This window comes from Lutra lutra, chromosome 12 (genome assembly GCF_902655055.1).
Source record: "Lutra lutra chromosome 12, mLutLut1.2, whole genome shotgun sequence".
Lineage (NCBI taxonomy): Eukaryota > Metazoa > Chordata > Mammalia > Carnivora > Mustelidae > Lutra > Lutra lutra.
The window spans coordinates 72,791,273-72,804,430 of NC_062289.1; the positions used below are offsets into that span (position 1 = coordinate 72,791,273).

The 13,158-nt window shown below is 47.0% G+C and overlaps 1 protein-coding gene across 13 annotated transcripts in view; it reads left to right on the top strand.

Annotated features, from left to right (window-relative positions):
• The first annotated feature begins 3,284 nt into the window (after positions 1-3,284).
• The window catches only part of ASCC2 (activating signal cointegrator 1 complex subunit 2), a 42,528-nt gene continuing 32,654 nt past the window's right edge, over positions 3,285-13,158 (top strand). For 11 of the 13 annotated variants that reach the window (XM_047697143.1, XM_047697147.1, XM_047697145.1 and 8 more), the window contains exons 1-2: positions 3,285-3,407; positions 7,983-8,080. In XM_047697143.1, coding sequence (XP_047553099.1) covers positions 8,000-8,080 — 81 coding nt within the window. In that variant the 5' untranslated portion in view covers positions 3,285-3,407; positions 7,983-7,999. Of the gene's footprint in view, positions 3,408-7,982; positions 8,081-9,462; positions 9,621-13,158 lie in introns of those variants that run through there. The other 2 variants (XM_047697150.1, XM_047697157.1) reach the window with 2 other exon arrangements.

Sequence of the window (13,158 nt, forward strand, 5' to 3'; positions counted from 1 at the left end):
GAGAGTACAAGCAGGGGGGAAGGGGAAGGGAGAAGCAGGCTTCCCACAGAGCAGAGAGCCAAGGGAAGGCTCCATCCCAGGACGCCAGGATCACTGCTGGATTGCAACAGGAGCCAAAGGCAGACGCCCAAGACTGAGCCACCCAGGCACCCTGTTGTTTTTCTTTTAATCTAGAGAATCGAAGCCCCCCAAATTCCTCCGTATTGTGACTAATGTATGGCTTAAGGCTTCTTCTGTTAAAATGGCTTTCTAGTTTAATTTCAATTGGACATATGTAGGTTTAGACAAAGATATCTCCTTTGAAAGTTCACATTCCTTATTAATCTCTTTGGCAAAGAAGAGAAAACAGAGATAAAGGAAATATAAGGTTTAACACTCCAACTGATAAGGATTCTCCTTCCTTCCTTCCTCTCCTATAAATTTCTTGAGCACCTATCCTGTGCCCGGAATTGTCTGTATTGTCTCATTAAACTTCTTGATGATGATGAAGTAGGTATTAATGACCCCTTTTAACAACTGAAGAAACAGATGCATTTGGAGAAGTTAGTTGTCTTATTGGCTGATTCGTCCTTTTACCGGTCTGTTATTTACCTTGTTGATATTAATACCCATAAGGAAAGATGAAACCCACCCATACATTTTTGCCAGAAGTCTTATTTTAAGTTTTCTCTGCACCACAGACTGCAATTCATGATTTCCTTCCAACCAATCACCAAGATACAGATTATATTTCCTGTGTGCCCAATGTGCATGGTGCCAGAGGGAAAAAAAAACATGGTGTTTCTGGCAACTTTTTCTGCCCCTTCTGTTACCAGACTGAAGTGGGTCTACTCCTTGAGAATTATAAGTCAGAGACTACATCAGAAGGAGTTGTCATACATGTCATCTGTATTTGTACAAATAAGTAGATTATAGGGAACAACCTCCAAAACTGTGACTCTCCAAACAAAGGAAAGTAGGGTCCTTTGATTAGGGCTTGGGATGAATACTCAGAAGGGGATTTCAACATTACAAGGAGGCTGAGGTCACTCTGTTTGTCCCTCACACTGTTGGTCACTTCTGGCACTTTCTGATTCATCACTGCAGGCACCTTCCTCAAATGTTTCTTTTTCTGTTCTGGCAGTTTGTTAGTTTGTTTCTAAAAAGTAAGGCAGTCATGCAGAAGAAGCTAGGAGTTTAGCTCCTAAAAGGTAAGATGGACAGTGACACAGGCCCTTCTACTAGAAATTTCCTGAGTTCCTAGGTCAGGCTGGTGACATTTCCATGTTAGTAGATGGTCAGCCTTGTTTGAAAAATGACAGCAATTAAGGGACACACCCACTCTTTGGACTCAGTCTGCAGCATTTGGTCACAGAATTCTTCCTGGACCTGAGATCCCCAAACTTGTTTCACGTAACTTGGGCAAGTCCTTGGTACCGAGCTTATGAGGGCAAGCTCTGGAGCTAGACAAAGCTGGGTTCAAATCCCCAGTCCATCAACTTACAAGCTTTGTGACCCTGTTTTAATCTCTAACCCCCTCTATAAAATGGTACAATAGTTTTTATCACTTACAATTCTTTTTTTTTAAGATTTTATTTTTAAGTAATCTTTATACCCAACATGGGCCTCAAACTTACAACCCCAAAATCAAGAGTCACATGCTCTACCAACTGAGCCAGCCAGGCATCCCTTGTAATTCTCTCTCTCTCTCTCTCTCTCTCTCTCTCTTTTTTTTTAAAGATTTTATGTATTTATTTGATAGAGAGAGAGAGCACAAGCAAGGGGAGCAGCAGGCAGAGGGAGAGGGAGAAGCAGGCTCTCCACTGGGCAAGGAGCTGGAATGTGGGGCTTGATCCCAGGACCCTGGGATCATGACCTGAGCAGAAGGCAGATGCTTAATCAACTGAGTCACCCAGGTACCCTTCTGGGTTTCTTTTCTTTCTTTCTTTCTTTTCTTTAGATTATTTATTTATTTATTTATTTGACAGACAGAGATCACAAGTAGGCAGAGAGGCAGGCAGAGAGAGGAAGAAGCAGGCTCCCTGCTGAGCAGAGAGCCCGATGCGATGCGGGGCTCGATTCCAGGACCCTGGGATCATGACCTGAGCCGAAAGCGGAGGCTTTAATCCACTGAGCCACCCAGGCGCCCTTTCTTTTTTTTTTAAGATTTTATTTATTTATTTGAGAGAGGGAGAGAGAGAGAGAGACAGTGCATGTGCACACGTGCAACACACATACACACGAGTGGGGGGAGAGGCAGAGGGAGAGGGAGAAGCAGACTCTCCACTGAACATAATCCCAGGACCCTGAGATTATGACTTGACCAGAAGGCAGATGCTTAACCAACTGAGCCACTCCAGTACCCTGGCAGTGGTGGTTTTTGAATCCTTACTGTGTGCTAGGCACAGAGAGAAAGCCAGGGTTGTGTATTTTTAACTAGCTTTCTGCGATGATTTCGATGCACAGAGGGACTTGGGAATACCAACCTTATACCACCTAAGACATTCTGTGAAAAATTTGCATTTTGCTTTTAAGATAGCTATACCACATGGGGGCTCAGCCTCCACAGCTGAGCCCGGAGCCTGCTTCTCCTTCTACGTGCCGCTCCCCCTACTTGTGCTCTCTTTTTCTGTGTCTGTCAAATGAATAAAATCTTTAAAAAAAAAAAAAAAAAGATAGCTATAGCACAGCCTTCTTGATTTAAAACAAAAAACAACAACAAAAAAACCCAAAACCAAAACAAAACCTATTTGTACTGCATACACACACAAATGTGCACAACTCATAGTTGTACAATTTGATGACTTTTCCAAGTTGAACACATCTATGTAGCTACCCAAAGATGAAGACATGCAATGTCCCAGCCTCACTTGTGGCCCCTTCCAGTCACCAGCCCCAGAGGTAATCACCATTCTAATCCCATAACCGCTCACTAGTCTTGCGGGTTCTAGAATTTCCTGCAAACAAAATTGCAATCTGTACTACTTTCCTTTCTTTTGCTCAACATCATGTTCATGCTTCTGACTTATTAAAACTACTCTTTTGGATGAAATGTGTAAAACGATGATTGAGAAGGTTAGGAAGGAAATGAAAGCCTGAGATACTGAGAGACCAGGTACAATACTTGGATTTTCCAAGAGGTGGAATCTCTTGGAAGATAGGATGGGGAAGGGGGCGTGGTTACCGTCCAGCCTGTTCCCGGTGCGGGCGAAGTCTTTAGGCTGGGGGCGTGGCCACGGGCCCGGCTTCCTGGCGGCTGTTAGCACCGGGGGCGGGGCCGGTCGGGGCTTCCTGTCTGCGCCTGCGGAATCGCCCTTTGACCCCGGAAGTGCCAGCACACTGGGAGCTGTCACCGTGGACCGCGGCAGCGGCGGCGGCGGCGGCGGTGGCGGTGGCGGCGGCACAGCGCCGGTAGTGGAGCCGCCGAGGTGAGTGCGCGGCTGGGCCCTGCCGAATAGGTGGCATCGGGCCTGGGACGAGCCGTGGCCATGCCCCCGGCGGCCACGGTCCTCCTCGCCTGCTTGGCGGGGCCGAGACTGATGATGTCGGAGGAGTTGTTAGTCGCTCCTGAGGCCAGGCCGCTAGAGCCGGGAGTCTCGGGTTCGAGGTTCAACCCCAGAGTGACCTTGGACGAGTCACAATCCTCTTACCGGCCCTCCGGGTTTCAGTTTCCTTGGTGTTCATTCATTCGTTAAACAAACACAGGTCCATCGCCTCCTACGTGTCAGCCACAGATCTAGGCACTGGGGATACAAACAGCCAGACAGATAAGGTACCCTCCTTCTTGGAGCATACAGTCCAGTGGGAGGAGACCGTTAACGACAAATAAAGGCACAATATAATTAAAGATATGACAATAACTGTGGAGTGAATACTTTAGACTGGGGAGTCTGGGAAGGCCTTTGAGGAAAGTAATATTGAATTGAGACCAGAAAGGTGATGACAGTTAGAGAAAGTGAGGCAGTAATGGCCCTGGAAATGTTCCCAGGCATCCTTGCTTGCACCAAGCTCTCCTTCTAAAGAAAGCCCTTTTCTAAGTTTTGACTTCTGCTTGGCATGAAAGATGCAATGGTGGACATAGATGTCATCGTGATCAATGTCCTTTACCTTTTGGAACTTAGAGTCTCATCTTTGCCTAGTTAATTTCTACCCGTACTTTATTTTTTTTTTAAAGATTTTATTCATTTCATTTGACAGACAGAGATCACAAGTAGGCAGAGAGGCAGGCAGAGAGAGAGAGGAGGAAGCAGGCTCCCTGCTGAGCAGAGAGCCCAATGCGGGGCTCGATCCCAGGACCCTGGGATCACGACCTGAGCCGAAAGCAGAGGCTTTAACCCACTGAGCCACCCAGACGCCCCTCTACCCGTACTTTAGATGAAAATTCAGATCTTCCTTGACATGCTCCCTCCCTCAAATCTGTTCTCTCTGTTAAATGCTGTCACAACCCCATGTACCTGATCTACATAGCATACACCATGGTATTCTATTTGATTCATATCTGTCTTTCCCGTAAAGACTGTAAGCTCTGTGAAGGGCAGGACCAAATCTGTTATTTGCCCATCTTGGTATTCTCCAGGCTTCAGTGCCTGGTACATAGTAGGTGCTCAAAAACCTTTTTGAATGGCTGTGTGAAATTATTAACATGGTCTTTGCTCTCCAGTGGTTCATAGGCAGTGTCTCTGCCACTGAGTTGTTGTCTTTTCTTTCTGATTATATCTCTTTTCTACTTAAATGACTCCTCATTGCCTTTAGATGAAAGACCAAAATCTTTAACATCACACTGGATGTTCTTTTTTTTTTTTTTTTAAAGATTTTATTTATTTATTTGAGAGGGAGACGGTGAGAAAGAGCATGAGCGAGGAGAAGGTCAGAGGGAGAAGCAGACTCCCCATGGAGCTGGGAGCCCGATGTGGGACTCGATCCTGGGACCCCGGGATCATGACCTGAGCCGAAGGCAGTCGTCCAACCAACTGAGCCACCCAGGCGTCCCTGGATGTTCTTTTTAAAATGGCTTCATCTTTCCTATCCAACCTCCTCTCTCAACTTCCATCATCCCCCCTACCTGACCTTGTGTTTTTAGCCATACTAGATGTCTCCCTCTTCCTTCAAAGCCACTGGTTCTGAGCCTGTGTTCCCACTTGCTCTTTGCTTTGAATGCCCTTCCTCCCCATCTTTTCCTCCTATCCTTCAGCAATCAGGTTGTGGGTCATCTTCTCAGAGACATCCTCCCTTTCTCTGTTGTGCTTGTTTTGAAAATTCCCTGTTACAGCTCTGATCATACTGAATGACAGTCATTTACATGCCCAGGACCCAGAATGTATTCAGTCAGCCTTTGCTGAGTAAATGAGGAAGTCCAAAGTGTTCTGCCTATGGTTGGGATTTGCAATCACAAGTAAACTTTATTGAGTGCTTATTATGTGCCAACTACTGTGTTGAACACTTAGCATTGATTACTTCTCACGTCTCAGTTTTATAGATGAGGAAAACAAGGCTTAGAGAGTTTAAGGAACTGTCTCCAGGTCTCAAAGATGGGTAGGAAAAGGTGGAGCTGGGATGTGAATCCAGGCTGCAGAACTATAAAGCTCTCTTTTAACCATCATGCCAGCCTGAGTCGGAACCACCTTTGCAAGCACTGGCTTGTAGGAGTGGATTTCTTCTGAAATCAGGTGCTGTCTCTACCTGTTTAGGCCTGGCCTCTGGGGCCTGGAAGTTAAAAGTTTGAAGAGGCACCACCTACTATGGCTCTTTCCCCAATCTAGGTCCCTACACTGGACACTCCCACAACCCTCTTTGGCAGGTGAACATGGAAAGAACTGGGCCTGTGAGTCATTTAGACTTCTGGACTGGTGAGCAGACCCCCTGGTGTTCCCAGCTGCCCTCCCAGCATCACTGGGAGGTTAGGAAAGAAGTATTTTTAGTCTGTTGAGCACAAGAGATCCAGGTGTCAAAGCAGACGGGCTGGGCTTCAATTTCAACTCGGTCACTAACGTGTCTGTCCCTCTTTGGACCTCTCAGCATCAATAATCCCTGTTGTCTGTAGCTAGGTTGTTGTGAGATGCTAGTACAATCATAACTTGATTCAAACTAACATCTGTGCAACATGTGTCTGTTATCTATGTTCTGGAAAGCTGAAAGGTGAAAAGTCACCCAAGTCCCATTCATTACTTCACACCTTATAATTTTTGGCAGGCTACCTCACATGTACAGGGACCTCGTGGCTGACCCACGGAGATCCTAGAGTTGGAACAGGCATTGAGGATTAGACAGAGTGGTTCTGTCTCTTTTACATCCTTCTAGAATGGATATCTTCACAATCTTTTAAACAGCCCATGAACTAAGGTTCCTTTTGTACCAAGCTGCTTCCAACCTCCTTACCTTTGCTCCTGCTCTGTCCTCTGCTGCAGCACCCTCCTTCCTGGCTAACCTCCACTACCAAGGCTCAAGGCAGGCTCTCCCGATCATTTAGGCTCCCCAGAAATACTTTCCTGACAACAACACTCCCTACAAGCTCAAGTACACTAGACTCAATACAGGAAATGGTTAAGAGCTGGCCAGCTTCACCAACTATGAACTAAGTCCGAGGGCAAGTTTCTTATCTTCTCCGCATCTCTTATTTCCTCACTGATAAAATGAAGATAAAAATAGACCTAACCTCAGAACAACCTTAGAGTTGTTCTGAGCATTAATATATGCATAGCAAGTTAATGCTGAGAAAAGCCCTAGGGACAGCACTAGCACATGTTATAAGTGTGTTGCTACTACTGCCATTATCATAATTATTGGGTTGTAAGCTCCTGTGGGGCAGAGACCCTGCCCTATCGCTCTGTTTTCATAACACCAGGGCCTGGCCTGATATCCAAGATATGGGACATCCCATAACTCAGTGGCTGACCGTGCCTCCTCAGCTCATCTGTGAGGTTCTCAGGAGGTGATGGATGGTTTCCTCATCCCAGCCTCACTATGTCTTTGTGTTGTCACTGATACTGTGCTGGCCTCGTATTGGCATGTCTTCTAAGGGGCCTGATTCACTTTCACTCTGTGATCCAGCCAATATGTGTGTCCCTTTCTGTGGGCAGGCCGAGTAGCATTGTGGAAAGAACATTGGATGGGAAGACAAGAGACGTGGCATCTGCCACTCACTGACTTGGAGGTGCATTTGGGCCTCTGCAGAAAAGAGCTCACACTGGCTGTTTTCTGTGAATTCTTTCATCCTCTCTGGTCCTTCTGTTCATCCACGTCCTTCTTCCCTGAAGCCTAGGGAGATTGTAAAATCTTAAAACCCCCTACAAGTAAGGAATGGCGGGGCACCTGGGTGGCTCAGTCGATTAAGCAGCTGCCTTTGGCTCAGGTCGTGATCCCAGGGTCCTGGGATCAAGCCCCGAATCAGGCTCCTTGCTCAGTGGAGAGTCGGCTTCTCCCTCTCCCTCTGCCTGCTGCTCTGCCTACTTGTGCTCTCTATCTCTCTGTCAAATAAATAAATAAAATCTTAAAAAAAAAAAAGTGAGGAAAAGCCCATTCCTCCATCCCTGAAAAGACTGCAGATCTACTTAGAATTATAAGAAAAGTGTCCTTATATTCAGTCACTCATCAAACAGTTGATGAGGCCGACTCTGTACCAGGCCTGTGCTGGTCACAGAAAAGATAAGAGGAGAGACCAGGCATTGTCTTCACAGAGCTCACAGGCCAAGGAGGGCACAGAGCTGGAGCCATAATAAAAATAACCTAGGTCCGCTTAGCCACTACTTCACAAAGAGGGCGGGAGTATTTCAGGAGTCACCTGGTGAGTGTTTTCCTCCTCAGCTGAGAGCTCTTGCTTTAGGCAGAAAAGTCAGCACCATCTGGACTAGTAGGTGCAGGCTCCGGGCCTTCAAGGCTCAAGTCAGGAGCCTCCTGAGGCCAGAGGGTGAAGCTTCTCTCCTGGCTCTGGGATCAGTTCCAGGGCAGGCCCCTGCCACCAGGAGCCTATGTGTCTGCTCTCTTCTTCCCATCCATATTCCTTTCAGGAGGGTCACGCAGCACAATGCCAGCTCTGCCCTTGGACCAACTTCAGATCACCCACACGGACCTGAAGACAGGAAAACTGAGGACTTCCCCAGCGCTGGTGAGCCGGGACCTTGAGGCTGTTCAGCCTGATACTATCGTTCTTGCAATTTCAGAAGCAAAAAGCAAATTCCTCCTTTATCTGTTCCAAGAATGACCCGAGGGCCACAGTCAGCAATTCAGTAGCTGGGACACTACTAGGTCCTCCCAGACCCAGTGCAGAAGTTTCCTTTCTGAGAGCAGCAGCTTGAATTTGAGTCCTGTTTTCCATGTTGCCACCCCACACCTTGCCCCCAAAGCATTTCATTTTGAATCAGAGTCTGATGGCAATTGTGGCTCAACCTGAGCTGGCCTAGAAAAGGATCCAGCCCAAAGCCGGGTTTGGAGATTTGACCCTGCGGGAAGCGTTCAGGTTTCAAGTAGGCCTTGTTTCAGAGCTATCTCACCTGCTATCCACACTTCAGGGGGGAACACCAGTTTCAGAGGTCAGGCTGTCTTTTATCGCACAGGGCCACGAAGCGCCACCTGCCACATACCGACTCTGAAGGGCTTGGGAGACTGAAAAATAAGGAGGCTGTGAGCGTGCTGATTACCAGCTGCAGGGTGAGATTAGGGCTGCGGAGAGGTGCCAGACTGCTGAAGGAGACAGACGTGGGGACCAGAGTCCCCACACCCACTTAACTTTTTCCCAAGAATATGAGCTTACTTGAGCAAGGTGGGAGGAAGTATTTTCTAGGGGGGCTTGAGTAAAGTCGTGGGAAACAAGAGCTTGGTGTTGGGTTTCCTGCTCTCTGGATGGCTTCTTATTACTTCCTAACTCCTCTCTGATAATAGGACTTAATGTTTATAGAGCACTTGCTCTGGGCCAAATCTTCTAAACACTTCACCTGGATTATCTCTTTTAAGCCCCACGAGGAGGTATTTTGATTGTCCCCACTTTACAGATGAGGAAACTGAGAGTTCAAGGTCACAGAACTAGGAAATTAAGGGAGCGGGGATGGGAAGCCAGCTAGACTGACTCTGGATCTCATACCCTTAATCTTTCTGCTGTAAAGCCTGCCATTTCTTTTTTATAACCTTTTTATGTGAGAAGGTATTTATCAGAATATCCAGATCCGTTCTGCTCAGCATGGTAGCCACCTAGTGCAGTAGTCATTTGCCACAAATAGGGGTTACACACTTGAGATGTAGACAGTTTGAGGAGCTACATTTTATATTTAATTTTAGTTATTTTGAATTAAAATAGTCCACATGGTGAGTGCCTACTGTATTTGCCAGCACTGATAGGGAACAGTTCCATTAACACAGAAACTCTGATTTTCCACCTCAGTCCTTCCCTGTGTACTTAATGCCCGGGTTGCTAGGCTGTGGGCTTCACGAGAACAGGATCCTGGTCCCTTCTCTTCATTCTGGTTTCCCGGGTACCAGGTGCTTTTCTTTCAGGAAGCATTCAGTAAATGAGTCAAGGACTCCAGCCAGCCCTTGTGCCACATCCTGGAGCTACAGAGAAAAAAGACATGGTTCCTGCCTTTGAGGAGTCTATGAGAAGACCAGCAGTGAAGAGAAAAGCAGACCAGTAGTTTCTCTACGGTGTGATCAAGGTGGTGTTAGAAGTGGCTACTTGAATGCAGAGCCCAGGCCACTGATCCAGACTGAATGGGGTGTGTGGGGCAGGGATACCTTGGGGCTGGTGGGAGGGCATGTGCAGCTAGGGAAGGCTTCATGAAGGAGGGGAGGGACCCCGGACTGGGTATCGAAGGGGGAATAATCAGTAGCCATGAGAACAATGGGAGAAGGATGAAGCTGGCAGGAGGACCCAAGTATACCATCCCAGAGTCCTGAGAGCCCGACTCCTCCCCAACCGCCACTTCCTTGGGGTGGAAGCAGTATCATTCAGTTGGAGCACAAGCTTTGTGTTAAATCTCACACATGCTTAACCACATAACTAGAACATTGTAAGCACTCAGTGACCGTGATGGTAGCAGGGACAGTGGCAGAAGGTTCGAATGGGGAATAGGGTGGGAAAAAGATGAGCTGAGGGAGACAGCTGCCTGATGAAGGAGTGGTCTTGTGGAAGAGATCTGTACTCACTCTATATTTGTCTCGTTAGTCCCAACTTAAGACAAGGAGATCTCTAGCCAAGGGAGAGCACTATGTTGCCTTTGCAGAGTGATAGGTGGAGCTAATGTTTATTGAGTAGCTACTGTGCACAGCTCACAATTAGTGCTATTGAAAACCCAAAAGAAATAAAGTTTTGAGCCACAATGAGTGAATGAGCTCTTGGGGAGGACAAGACTCATGTAAGTGGAACATGGAACAGGCAGAGAACAGGGCGAAATGGTTTCTTATCAAGATCGGCAGAACAGAAGTTTGATGGGCAGAGAATGTCCAGAAAGCTTCACAGAGCAAGTAGGACCTGAGCCAAGCTCGAAGGATGGAAGATACAGCTGGGCCTGCTAGTCTCTGCCCTGACATCTCCCCACGGCTCCTGCTACCTACTAAATTAAGTCCCTGCTCTTGACTTTGGCATTCAAGGTCCTTCAGAGAACTTGGTGGGATCTGGTCCTTCTTTACCCGCATTGATGCTTTGTCCAGCCAGCAAATGTAGATGGAGAGTCTGCTCCATGCCAGACACTCATCCAGGGACTGGGAATGCTGTGGTGAGCAAAGCCCAGACTGCTTCTGCAGACCTATAGGCTAGGAGGGGAGACAGAGAAGGCAGGCCCTTCCTTTTCATATAACTTGATGGGGGCATGACTGAAAGACAGTCCAACTGCACATACTGAAAGTATACAATTTGGCTGGTGTTGACACTAGTATGCACCCAGGGTACGTTCATCATAGTCAAGGTAATGAACATTTCTACCCCTCCCAGAAAGGTTCCTTGTGCCCTTCAGTGACCCAACCTTTCTTCTGTCCCCATGGACAGCACCCACTGATCTGAAAGTACTTTTTTTTTTTTTAAAGATTTTTATTTATTTATTTGACATAAAGAGATCACAAGTAGGCAGAGAGGCAGGCAGAGAGAGAAGGTGAAGCAGGCTCCCCACTGAGCAGAGAGCCCGATATGGGGCTCGATCCCAGGACCCTGAGATCATGACTTGAGCTGAATGAAGGCGGAGGCTTAACCCACTGAGCCACCCAGGTGCCCCTGAAAGTACTTTTGATGCAGTTCGACAGTTGCCGTGATTGGGGGAGTCCAAGTGCACACCCCGCCTGGTCAGGGTTGGGACCTGGGAAGACTTCCTAGAGTAGGTGAGGTCAGAGCTGGGATCAGAAGGCCAAGCAGCAGGACCAGGAGAGCACGTGGGTACTGTGGGTCATTGAAAAGGTCTGCAGCACAAGCTTTGGTTTAAATCCTGCCTCAGTGGCCTCCTTAGCCCTGTGACCTTAGCAAAATTCCTGCCCCTTACTGATTGTTTCCTCCTCTGTAAAATGGGGAGAATACTATCTCCCTTTTAAATAATTATTAATGAAAAAGAACTAGCCTGTGGGGCATTCGCACCCAGCAGCCAGCACAGAGCAGGTCTTGTCAAGTGGCGGCCTTTATTTTCACCATTCCAGTGTTCTCTCCCTCCACATCTGTTTCCCACCACCCAGTGCAATCCTGGCCCCTTTTTTTGGTTCTCGGCCCATTTTTATGCCTCCATAATGTACCATTTCTTCCATCAAAAAAAAATCCTTCTCATTTCCCAAAACCCAGCTTAGATGCTGCTTGCTCTGGGAAGTCCTCCCTTGTCCTCTGGGTGCAGATAATCACCTTTGCCTCCCCGCCCTCCATGGTCCCTCTGCCAGGTTTGGGCTGTTACTTTCTCTGTTTTGTGCCCACTTGCTGGCTTAGATGTGCATCTCCTCTCTGGAGCATAGGCTCCGTGAGCATGTTGACGTTTTCTTCATGTGCCTTGCCATACCTGGCCCAATGTTGTGCCAGTAAATGTTTGTAGGAATGCAAGGACCATAGAATCTCGGGTCGGAGGTGTCTATCTGTCTGTCTGTCAGAGGAGTAGGGGGTGATGAGGAGCCCTGACTGAGAAGTAACCTAAGAGATGAGGTGTCGACAGAAAGACGAGGGGAGGAGCTCGGAAACCAAGGAGATAATTTAGGTCCAGGAGAGTAGTTTTGAACTTGTTTCAATCGGCAGGAGTCCCTTTTTCAAAAAGCTTGTCCCTGGAAGCCCACTATATAAATTCTGATTCCCACAGGGGCGGGATCCTGAAGACTCACCTGATAGGGATCCCCCCCACCAAGGAATCCTTGTGGAACCCAAAGACTCCACAGTTTGAAAACTCTCATCAGGCTGTAGTGAGGCATAGGGGGTTCTCGAGGAAACTGACCAATCCATCATGATTTTCCTGTCCCCCTGGACTGACAGACCTGGAAGTAGGTGGATTGTGGTTGATAACCACTGAGACCTTGCCCGGCCTTCCTCCTCTTTCCACTTCCCCCGGAGAAAGCAGCCCTAATGTAGTCAGAGGAGAAAACTGAGCTCATCATCTCTTCTTAATGGTGAACAAAGTAAGGTTTGTTCATGGCAAGGTAAGGGTTGGTAGAGAGAACTTGTGATTCTAAGCTGAGACCTGCAATTACTTGATTAGCATTCTTTTCTTTAAAAGAGAAAAGTTATCAAGTTTTTTTTTTTCCTGATTCTAAGAAGGATATAGAATGATACATACAGTATGGTACTATTTATATAAGAAAGAGGAAAACAGATCTAACATACCTTCTATGGGTATATTTTTCCCGTAAAAGCCTAGAAAAGGTTTGCAAGGACACTCACCTGATGCTGAGTGGTCACTCCTGGGAGGATGTGGGGACTGGGAGTGTGGCCCCAGGAATCTCATCTTCTCTACAGGGTTGTAAGTTTTGAAAGAAAAGATATGCATGCCTTCCTTGTAGAATTGTAAAATAACTTAAAAAATAATACGTGTGTTTTTTAAACTGGAAAATGTATTCCAGTCATAATATAGTCATAATCCCCCCCCACCAAAGATAACCACTATTAGCTTTGGTATCTTGAGCGCCCCACCCCGCACGGGTTGGTTTTTTTGTTTTTTTTTTTTTTAATCTGTGTTAAAAATATATACTTCTTTAAAAATCCCCAACTGGTTTTATTAAATAGGTTTATATCCCTGCTTTCTC